At 37.8% G+C, this 12,537-nt stretch overlaps 1 gene segment (V, D, J or C); it reads left to right on the top strand.

Moving 5' to 3' along the window:
• Positions 1–5,722: 5,722 nt before the first annotated feature.
• LOC102206128 (Ig kappa chain V-VI region NQ6-8.3.1-like) lies at positions 5,723–12,537 on the top strand (the record flags this gene model as incomplete). The annotated part of the segment is given in 5 exon segments: positions 5,723–5,801; positions 5,898–6,090; positions 9,744–9,867; positions 11,708–11,741; positions 12,431–12,537. Coding segments are annotated over 5 exon segments (498 nt in total), but the record flags the coding sequence as incomplete, so codon positions are not given.

The following is a 12,537-nucleotide window of genomic DNA, read 5'->3' on the forward strand; positions in this document are numbered from 1 at the left end:
AACATAGAAACAAGACTTTCAAAAAAAGGGAAACATGATGGGATGCAGACATGATACCAACCTGACAACATGAACCAAAAAGGGAGAGTAAAAAAATAGGGGGTGATGACACAAAAGGGCCTAAAAAACAAAGGACTAAAAGAGCCACGTAGCCCTGAGAGAAATGAAGTAGATAAGCAAAAAAAGGAAACTAGATCACAAATAAATAACAAAATACAATGAAACTCAAAACACTGGGTCACATGACCCAGGACCATGACATTAATAACAAAAGGACTAATTTGAAATTAATGACATGAATAAAGATTTTTTGAGTACTTGGGTTTTCTCTTATTCCAATAGTAGTTAACAGTGTTACTAAAGTTAAAAATTAATTTTAAGTGATGAGAAACTGGCCCAACAGTTTTCTTTGAAATGAAAGAAAATAATTCACAGTAGCTGACATGTTATGCAGAAACCTGTAGAATTAAATCCTAGAAAATTTTAAAAAGAAGTTCAGTGTTGGATTATTATTTCAATATATTTTTGCAGACTGTTTTTCATTACAAATATTCTGTTTATTCCATATTGACTCCTGTTGATTGATTTTATTTTGTTTTCATTGCTTAATTTGTAATTTCTCATTATCTCCTTTGATTTTTCTTTTCTTTTTTTTTTTTTTAAATGTCCTTCATGTATTTTCAGGCTCCAGCCTCTCTCCTCCTGTCCTGACAGTCTTCCCTCCGTCCAGTGCTGAGCTCCAGTCCGACACAGCTTCTCTGGTCTGTCTGTCCAGTCAGTCTGTGCCTTTTGCAGATGTGAGCTGGTTGGCTGCTGGGAGTCCAGTGAGCAGTGGGATCTCTACCAGCACTGCTGTTCAGAGACCAGACCAGACCAGACTTACCAAATCAGCAGCTCTCTGACCATCCAGACATCAGACTGGAACATGAATAAGGTTTATACACGTAAAGTGTCCTTGGGCTCACAGACTTTAAGTTCAAGTTCAAGTTCAAATTTTATTCGCCACATGCAGGTTGCCCTGCAGAGGAATGGACCCGCCCCCCGACCTTACACACACAACACAGACATCACATGGGGATACAAGTCGGAGAACGGTTACATTACAGAAAATCACTGAGTTTTTGTTCGGCTCCAGCCTTGAGCCCACAGCTGGCACCAAAGGGATAGCCGCATTATGATGGTGGTTTTACTTTAGTGCGAACAACTCATGAGAATTTCAAAGCTGTTCTTAACACTCCAGCACTGGTCTCTCAATCTCCCGTGGGAGAGCCACGAGCTTTTCCATGATGTTATCAAACTTGCACTCCGTGGTCTTGTCATTCTTGTGCTCAAAGAGCAGATTCTGAGAACTCACGACCACAGTGAGCTGCTCCATGATGTGATCCAACTTTCGCTCAGAGGTCTTATTCTAAGTAGTCACAGCAACCGCAAGCTTCTCCAAGATCTTATCCATGCTGCACTCAGTGAGCCCATTCTGAGAAGTCACGCCTCGTCCCATCGTTTCAATCCCAGCAGGCAGCCTTGGGGGGGTTTGAACAGCCGGTTCCGCTTTCTTAATTCATCGATAAGCCAGGGCCAAGCCAGCCCCGATCAGCAAGAACCCTGTTATCATGGTTCTGAATAGATATCTTCAGCGTCCTCGATCGACAGTCCCGCCAGGCACACAACCCTCCATTTATGCCAACCGTCCATCGTGTATCCGGCAGGGAAAGTACCTCCAGGACACTCGGGCTCACCCGAGCCCAGACTTCTCGTTGAGAAAAGGGTGTCAATAGCATTCAGGGACCAGTTGATCAAATCCATAATTCTCTTTTAGGTTTTAGAGAACAGACTGTGAGAGAGTGTTACAGGGAAAGTAATAGAAAAACACGAGACTAGACAAGGACATAAGAGCTAAGCAGGAAAGATAAGGGAGAGGAGGAGAGGAGAAAAGTGCGACCGCCTTCGCCAAGAGCCAAATCATTTTACACAAAATTATCAAGAAGTCAGAATGTCCCACTGAATAGTCGAGAATCAGAATGTGCATTTAGAATATGCCTCTTTATGCTTCTGCTGTTTGCTAAGTCTGCATGTTCTGTCTACCTTATATAGCACGTAAAGATCTAGAGAAACGTATTCATGTATTTATCACTTCAAGACCAGATTATTGTTACTCTCTTTACTTGGGACTCCAATTTTCCCTCCTTCAGCGATTGCAATTGCTAAAAAATGCTGCAGCACGTCTCTTATCCGGCACTAGAAGGTATGATTCCATCACCCCATTCTAGCCAACTTACACTGGCTTCCTATTAAATATCGATTTGATTTTAAGATCTTATTGTTTACTTATAAAATTCGAAATAATAGGGCGCCAAATTACTTAGCTGATCTCCTCTGTCAGTATAGCCCTTAGAGAGCACGAAGATCATCGGGTCAACTGCTCTTAGTGCAACCTAGATCTCAGCTGAAGACTAGAGGAGACTGTGCCTTTGCTGCTGCCGCACCCAAATTATGGAATAATCTTCCTCTTGACATTCGCGCATCTGAGTCTATTCAATCTTTTAAATCACATCTAAAACCTTACTTGTTTAACCTAGCATCTGAAGCTAATTAGAGTGATTTTCATCCGGCTCTGCATTTGCATTTTGTAATTATTTTATATCTGTAGTTTATATTTTTTATATTGTGATTTTATCTGTGTTATGGTATTACTGGAAAGCACTTTGGTGTACTTTGGTCTTTAAATGTGCTATACACACAAATTTGATATGATACATGTTAGAAATCACAGTAAAGCAAAATGTTTAAGTCATGTGTTTATTTGCAGATATTCAGAGAAACTGCTATTTTTCATATATCAATAAAAGCATTGGCTATACAACATTTGTTTTACTTTTTTAGTGAGCAAGAATACACTTTCAAAGTAGCCACTAACATAAATTCAGAATGACTAACCTGAAATTGTTGCATTTTAGTAAGGTGAAGATATGAGAACATAATCAATGTGTAACCACATTTAACTGTTTTACTCTAAAGAAATGCTCTGAAAATGCCTGTTTTTCCATATTTGTAGACTGGAGACTATCATTACACAATTCTGCTTGAAAACTCAAAGGGAAAGGTGACACTGGTTTAAAACATCGGTTGTAAATTTGCAAATAAATCTTCACACTCAGTGAAGCATCACATCTCTCCTCCTCCCTCTCTTCCTGTCCAGGATACATCTGCAGGTCTCGGTATCTTTTATAACTTCATGCAAATGAAGTCGTGCCAGTTCTCTGTAACATTAGATGAGACTTTCCTGGACTATAAAATGTGATTTATATTATTATATTTTCAGGCTGCATTTCACTATAATTTGGTAAATTAAAGGCAGTTTACCTCTTTGGTTTGGTCTATGAACTTCTCATAACAAAATAAACTAAATGGAGTCCAGCTCTGTAACTAATCTTCACTGCAGCTCTACTCTCAACTCTACTCCTTTACAGTTCACTTGGTCTTCAGGAAGTCCCTGTATACTCTCTCCTCATGAGTATTGTTGTGCACCAGTAGGAACCCGGAATCCACTGGACCAGAGACACACACTCCTCCACCATACTGGAGGATTTGGAGTCCAGGTTTTTCTTCATTCTACCAACTATGACACTGACCATAGCCAAATACAAAACTAGTGAAGAAACACTCAGAAAAAGTAAAAGGGGAAAATGCCAGTGACTTCCACGTGTAAAATCATTTGTTTTGATTGTTCTTTCATCATTGCCCGTGTTGTGCACCTGTTGTTGATTGAATTAAGACTAAAGCAGCTGAAATTGATTAACAATCTAACAAACCTCTGCTACTTGACTGTTCAGACCAGAAGTTTAACATACTTGATGCGATACTCTTAAAAAGTGTTTCTTTAATTTTTTTGGAACATCATATATTTTCTGTGCTTCCCTTTCACTGGATGTTCTTAATGGTTTTTCATAGTGTGGAAATTTTAAGCTGAAAACTTAATGTTTCTGCAAATAATGCTAATATCATTACTGTCATTTTCTAGACTTTCAGACTTTTATGGAATTTGCAGTTGCTGAACACTGTGTATTTTCTGGCTGCAGCCTCTGTGCTCCTGTGCTGATTAACAACCCCATCTACTACTTAACTGCAGCTGGGGCTGATCAGCTAATCAGGCTCTCCCTCTACCAGGAGGTGACTCTGACTGGAGGAGAGAGCTGTGCTGGGAGACTCTGCAGTCTATTACTGTCATACATGGGACGGCTCTGCTAGCAGTGGGGTATCACAGTGATTTACACTGTGACAAAAACCTCCTCACAGATACTTTTGCTTTATTATCAGGATGCCAAAGAGCTTAATAGACTCCTCCAACAAACACACTGAAACCCCACCACCTTCAAATACTGTGTTATTTGTTTTGTTTTTTATTTTAATATTAATCATGAAAAAAGCCAAAAAGGGGACTATTCAAAAATACAAAACAGGAGACCAATACTGTATGCTGTTGTCTATAGGTAATATAACTTTAATGGAAATCAGACTCAACTCTTTTTTTTTTCTTTTTTTTTTCTTTGTATGTCCTGTCCGACACTGTTGCAATCAGAATTATTGTCTCAAAGCCAAGGAAAATTTCCAACAGATTTATTTTTTGCAAGCTGATCGTTACGGCTTTTGATATAATGGTCCACTTGATTGTCACAGTTTGTTCGATATTTATTATTTCTGTATTGATTTCTTTTTTTACTTTTAATTATTATTTAATTATTACAGTCGAAATGGACAGAACCAGGGGATAGGAAAGATGAAGAAAAGAGAAGTTGGGAAGAGGCTCAAGAGAAGGAGAGGGAAAGAAAAACAGAAAGAAAAGACACTAAAAATCTGTTTGATCACCTGCTTGGAAAAAAAGAAACAAACAAAAAGAGAACAACACAGTATGGAACCCACAGCAACATCCAACATAAGTATAAGTAACAGTAAACAATAAATATTGAATGTTACTGAGCAGCACACAAGACCGACAAATCACAATAGGTTTAGAGGCAGCAGCCAATCAATGGTGTATGTCTGTGAGTACTTTTTTGTACTCACCTGTGTGCAAACAGATATTCACCACCAGCATTGTGCACCAGGATTAGAAGAGTTACATCCTGAGTGTTAGTAACAGTGGTGCTCAGTTTCATCAGTTTGCAATAATATGTGTCACAGTGATAATCAGATTGTTTAACTCTCAAGATGTAGACGAGAGAAACTTTGTTTTTGTGAATCGTTTGTATCACAGTGATCTGTATTTGAACTATTTGTTCAGTTGTTCAATATTCATTAATGACGTAACATTTTATAAAATGTTCTCCTAACCCTAACCACTTCGGTTTCATGTGAGGTTACACGAAAAGTTATGCATTTTCTTTGACTTATTATAACAATTGATTGTAACAGTTAATGGGGTTCTGCTCTGTTTTTTGTCCAAATATAAAAACTGGTAATGGTTAAAGCATCAATAATAAATCTTAAGAACATAGAAACCAACTTATAATAATAAAATATAACACCACAATTTCAAGGGAGAGGAGGGAGACATCACTATCACCAATAATTATTAATACAAAAACAGAATTACCCTCCACTGAACATAAATTATCCAAAACATCACAAACTATGCAGGTTTAGCTCCTCCTCCTGTCAGTCTCTCTGAGTTTCAGTGTCGTATTTAATGGTTCACACCTCCTCTCCTCCTACAGAAGCAGTTCTATCGCTTTGTAAGTTCCAAGTCTCAACACACAGTGACAACATGCTGGTGACTCTCTGTGCTCTCATCACTGCTCTAACATGTATGGGACCTCATTTATACTTCAGATCAGTAGTTATTTGTAGGATTCATATGTGATTGTGTTTTTAATGACTTCATGTCTTCTTGTTGTTTGCAGGTGTGAGTGGTGTGACGGTGCTGACACAGAAACCTCCTGTTCTATCAGTGAGGAAAGGAGAGACAGCCACCATGGACTGTAACCTGGGGACTGTTACTGACTATGTATATTGGTATAAACAGATTCCAGGAGGAGTTCCTCAGTTTGTGCTGTATTTTCGTTATGACTCTAGTTCTCCAAGCTATGGTTCTGGGTTCTCTGCTCCAAAATTCACATCCACTCATCAGTCAAAAACAGATTATCGTTTGATCATCAGCAATGTGGAGGAGGGAGACTCTGCAGTCTATTACTGTAAGACATGGGACGGCTCTGTGAGAGAGTACGTATCACAGTGATTTACACTGTGACAAAAACCTCCTCACTGATACTTCTGCTTTTTGATGCTCTTTTTTTCACATGCTGACAAAAGACCCATTCAGCAAACTCAGTGTAAACCCACCACCTTCAAATAGTGTGTTTATTGTTATTTTTTTAAATTTATTTTAATGTTCATCAATGAAAACCCACCAACTTTCGAGAGTGTTTTTATAAACACTGAATTACTCTTTTTGATACATTTAAGCAATCATCACTGAAAGTATATAAAATATCAAGGAATATGACGACCACCAACAACACAAGTTGTCACATATATGTACACAATTATGTACGTGTTTTTAAATAAGAGCAATTTGATAAATGATTGTCTAAAATTCAGATAACTGTCAAATTCTAGCTGCAGTAAATCACATTAATCAACCTAAATAGATACTGTTAAAATTCAAAAATGCTTCATATGAAGTGAAAATGCAGCAAAATTAAATTTTATCTGTTGCTTCTCTTCTCACTGCAATTCTTTTCACATCTTACCTTAATATTAAAGGATGTTTACACCCTCACACTGACAACATGCTGGGGACTGTCTGCTCTCTCATCACTTCTCTAAAGTGTAAGATGTTCTTCTCATCTGTTTCATAGCCCATCGTTTTGGAGAAAGACATTTCACTCATGTTCTTTCTGTGTTTGTTGGCACATGTTAATGCAGCAGTAGTGTTTATCCAGATACCTGCTGTCCACAAGGTTTCTCCAGGTCAAGAAGTTGTTCTCAGCTGCAACATGGTTCAATTATGTTAGATGGTCTAAACAAGTTCCTGGAGGGGTTCCTCAGTTTGTCATTCTGGCAGCTCACTTGGCTTTAGAACAGGTTTTGGTCTGGAAGTCCAGCAGTTCATCCAAACAAAAGGCACTTAGCCTAAAACAGACATAGATACGTTTATCCTACCACAAAACAATAAGAGAAGGTACGACCTCTCCCATGCTCCCAGGATGTGGGTGTGAATGTCAGAGCACTCTGAAATGCACACGAAGTCTTTGCAGACTCCTAAGGATCACACATCCTATCACTACACAATTGATTATACACCTCTAAGCATATATGGTTAAATTTTTCTAAGCATAAATGACAATCAACAATATAAACCTGACATCATGAACAAAGCAAACAGGGGAAAATCCACATTATTCAGCCAACAACTACTCATATGCAAAATCCTATACAAAAAAGCAGACCTACATTTTATGCATGTATATATAAGTAATATAAATTTGGACACCAGACTCAACTCTTAAATAGTTATAAAAATACATCCAGCAGCATTAAATGTAAGAAAACAAGAAAATGTGTGATGTGTGACAACAAGGACATTTGCATTTAAACTAAAACCATTCAAGGAACTGCCTGTAATGGTTCAAGTCTGTGATGGAGCTCCTCAGCATGTAGAGAGTTTTTCAATGAGGACAATTTGTAACAGGATTCTCCTCAGACCGACTAAATTCAACATCATCATTAGACTTGGATTAAGAGTTAAAAGGAGGAGGGTAAGCATTGTACTGCACTGAAACATAGACTCTATTGCGTAGAACATAACACAATCATGAATACTGAGACAAAAAACAAACAAAACACAACTGAGTGACACTACAGCTTTTATGAATTCTGAAGAGTTAACATTTCCAACCATTAATTGTAGAACAAAACACGTGAATACAAAAATGAATACTAGTGTCTAAAACCAAAATGTTTTAGTAAATGCAAATTAGTCAGTCCTCTAATTGTTGTGTTTAACTCTCAAGATGTAGATGTGAGATGCTGGTATTTGTTTTTGTGACTCAGGAGAACTAAATCAAAACGCCTGTATCACAGTGATTTAATTTGTGAGAAATATCACAAAACTCTTGTGGCTCAAGTTTGCAATAAAAAAAGGCGCCCACGCAGTTCTAGTACTAAAATAATTCATAGTTCAATTGTTCAGTATTCATAAATGGCTCAACATTATATGAAATATAATTCAGATCTGGCGTTTGGAACTATTTTGGTTTTCATGTGACGTATGACCCTGAAGGTAAGCGAGTCATGGACTAAAGTAAAACAGTATGTTGGATGTGCCACGCAATGCTCAATTACATGGGTGGGAACTAGTGCGTCAGCGCAGTTAGCTCGTTAAGGTGTTGGCCGTCCAGCCCCACGCACGGGGCGATCCGCGGTAGCTCGTTAACTGAGATTTGCTGTGTTGTGGCGTTAACCTCATTTCAGATTAACGTTGACAGCACTAGTGGAAACACAATGAATATGACTGCACATTTACGCCGACATCATCCTAGTGCAAAGACAAGTGAAAGCAGACAAAAACAACAAGCACGCGTGCTACAAACTTTACCCGAGTCATTTAGACAGCCGTTAGCACATGATTCTCCTTATGGGGACCTATATGTTTAATATGCTGCCGAGAATATAGCCCAGAAGAAGCGTATAGTATAGCTTTTATTTTGGAAAGAGCCTTTTCTCTTTAATAAACTCTCTTTTCCAAAGATGAGTGATTTCTCGATCAGATAGATTTATTACTTTGTTGTTTCAGCAACATTAAATTTAAAAACTGTACTTTTGAGTTAAAATATATATTTATAATTTTAATAAATTACAAATTAAAAAAGCATGAACATTTTTTTGTATTGAAAAAATATCGAACCGTGACACCAAAGTATCGAACCGAACCGTGAATTTTGTGTATCGTTGCACCCCTAATACATACATCTTCTTCCACTTATCCAGGGCTGGGTCACAGGGGAAGCAGCCTAAGCAGAAGAACCCAGACCTCCCTCTCCCCAGCCATCTCCTCCAGCTTCTCTGGGGGAACAACAAGGTGTTCTTAGGCCAGCCGAGAGATATGCATATCCGGGGTCTGCCCCAGGGAATCCTCCTGGTGAGACAAGAGGGAACACCTCCCCAGGAGACATAGCAAACAATTTATCATAATAAAATGCAGCAGCACACAATCACCAATAATTATTAATACAAAAACAGAATTACCCTCACTGAACATAAATTACCCAAAACATCACAAGCTATGCAGGTTTAGCTCCTCCTCCTGTCAGTCTCTCTGAGTTTCAGTGACATATTTAATGGTTCAAACCTCCTCTCCTCCTCCTACAGAAGCAGTGCTCTCTTTCTAAGTCACAGGTCTCAACACACACTGACAACATGCTGGTGACTCTCTGTGCTCTCATCACTGCTCTAACATGTATGGAACCTCATTTATACTTCAGATCAGTAGTTATTTGTAGGATTCATATGTGCTTGTGTTTCTCTTGACTCTATGTCTTCATGTTGTTTGCAGGTGTGAGTGGTGTGACGGTGCTGACACAGAAACCTCCTGTTTTATCAGTGAGGAAAGGAGAGACAGCCACCATGGACTGTAACCTGGGGACTGTTAATAACTATGTATATTGGTATAAACAGATTCCAGGAGGAGTTCCTCAGTATGTACTGAGGTTTTATCATAGCTGGGGTTCTCCAAGCTATGGCTCTGGGTTCTCCTCTCCAAAATTCACATCCACTCATCAGTCAACAAAAGATTATCGTTTGATCATCAACAATGTGGAGGAGGGAGACTCTGCAGTCTATTACTGTAAGACATGGGACAGCAATAATGCTGTATCACAGTGATTTACACTGTGACAAAAACCTCCCCAATAATACTTCTGCTTTTTGATGCTCTATTTTTCACATGCTGACAAAAGACCCATTCAGCAAACTCAGTGTAAACCCACCACCTTTAAATAGTTTTTGAATTATTTTAATGTTCATCAATGAAAACCCAACAACTTCAGACAGTGTGTTGATAAACACTGAATTACTCTTTTTGATATATTTTAACATTCATCACTGAAAGTATAAAATATAGAGGAATACGACAACCACCACAAATTGTCATATATATGAACACAATTATGTGCGTGTTTTTAAATAACAGCAATTTCACAAACGGTTGTCTAAAACTCTGATAACTGTCACATTCTAGCTGCAGTAAATGACATTATTCAGCCTAAACAGATACTTTTAAAGTTACACAATCAGTTTTAAAAATGTTTCATATGAAGTAAAAATGCAGCTAAATTGAATTTTTTCTGTTGCTTCTCTTGTCACTACAATCATTTTCATATCTCAGCTGAATATTAAAGGATGTTTACACCTCACACTGACAACATGCTGGGGACTGTCTGCTCTCTCATCACTTCTCTAAACTGTAAGACGTTCTTCTCATCTGTTTCATAGCCCATCGTTTTGGAGAAAGACATTTCACTCATGTTCTTTCTGTGTTTGTTGGCACATGTTAATGCAGCGGAAGTGTTTTTCCAGATACCTGCTGTCCACAAGGTTTCTCCAGGTCAAGAAGTTGTTCTCAGCTGCAACATGGTTCAATTATGTTAGATGGTCTAAACAATTTCCTGGAGGGGTTCCTCAGTTTGTCATTCTGGCAGCTCACTTGGCTTTAGAACAGGTTCTCTGTCCCCAGAGGTGGGAAGTAACCAAGTACAAATACTTACTTACTGTACTTAAGTACAAACCTGTTCTCAAATGCAACATTGAGAGAGATGATAGGAATTCTATTAGCTGTATAAACAAGTTCCTAGAGAAGATCATCTGTATGTTTCTCAGATTTCTCCATTCTGACAGCTCAAAAGCTTTGAAACAAGATTCTCCTCAGAAAGATTCAACTCTACGTCCTCATCAAACATTAATTACAATTTAACTATCAAGTTCGCAGAAATAGAAGACACTGTACTTATCACAATGTGTTACAGACCTCTTGGCAGTACATATGCTTTCTTAGACTCATTCACTTGAGTATAGTCCAATCAAGAAAATTCAGTGTAACATACAACGTTCAGATAATGTCCTATTAAACATTGGATTGCTTATTTTTTTTTATTCTTTTCTAAACTTTAACCTGCTCAAATACAACATTAAAAAAAGCTGAAAGCTTTTATGTCAGCTGGTACAAACAGGTTCCTGGTTCTTCTTCTCATTTCTGAGATTTCATCATTCTCACAGCTCACCTGCAATTTCAGCAGGATTCTGCTCAGACAGATTAATATCTAAATCCTGACCAAACAGTGATTTGCAGTCTATTATCAATCATGCAGAGACAGGAGACTCTGCAGTGAGTTCCTGTCAGACATGGGAAGACTCTCCCAAGAAAGCTGGTTCATAGAGAAGCAGACTGTGGCCAAAATCTTATTGAGAGACAGTACAGCTCTGATTAATGCTGATAAAATAATGAGGACTTTATTAAATCTTGCACAAAACAAGTGACATGAAGGAATAAACATGACTACACAGAGAGAGACACAGTTATAAAATACAAACAGATGAAGTGAATGAGATGTTGACAGTGAAAGTTAGTCTCTACAGGATGTTTCAGTTCCTCTCCCCTCATCAGTGACAGTCAGGAGGTTTTTGTACAGCCATGTATACAAACTGAATCACTGTGGTATTCGGACAAGGCACCAAGTTGGTTATGACAAGTAAGTACTTTTTAACTGATCATAAAACAAGAGAGAATTTGCGAAAATCTGCTGATGACTACTTAGTTCAATATGTTTTTTGTTCTGCATCATTTTTTATGATTTTGTAGAATCTGAAATAGTTTCAGGTTGTCTCATATACAGGAGACATGAATGACATGTTTAAAAAATGTGAAATGGGGTCAAACCAGTTCTATGAAAATGGTGTGAAATATGCTGTTTTTTTGTTTCTGTTATTGCTTTTAATTTATGTTTAGGTTGGTATTTCAAAAACATACATAGGCCCGTTTTCTCTTTCTTCAATAGTTGTTAACACTGTTACTAAAGTTCAAAATTACTTTGAAGTGATTTGAACTTTTCTTTGATATGAAAGAAAATTACCCACATTATCTGACATGTTATGCAGAAATGTGTAGAATTAAATCAAAGACATCTTACATGGAAAATTAAACAGTGACTAATCATATTTTATACTGTAAAAATACAAAAAGAAATTCAAATGATATGTTGGATCCATATATTTTAGTTCATATTTTATACATTAGTTTTGTTTTCTTCTAACTTCATAACAATTGTTATGTTTATTCCATATTGACTCTTCTTGATTTCTTCTGGTTTTATGACTTCATGTCCAATTTCCTTCTTTCCTTTCATTTCTCTTTTTTTGTTTGTCCTTCATGTATTTTCAGGCTCCAGCCTCCCTCCTCCTGTCCTGACAGTCTTCCCTCCGTCCAGTGCTGAGCTCCAGTCCGACACAGCTTCTCTGGTCTGTCTGTCCAGTCAGTCTGTGTCTTTT

The sequence above is a fragment of the Pundamilia nyererei genome, unplaced genomic scaffold (assembly GCF_000239375.1).
Source record: "Pundamilia nyererei isolate P.nyererei 1_Seehausen unplaced genomic scaffold, PunNye1.0 scaffold00158, whole genome shotgun sequence".
NCBI classification, from domain to species: domain Eukaryota; kingdom Metazoa; phylum Chordata; class Actinopteri; order Cichliformes; family Cichlidae; genus Pundamilia; species Pundamilia nyererei.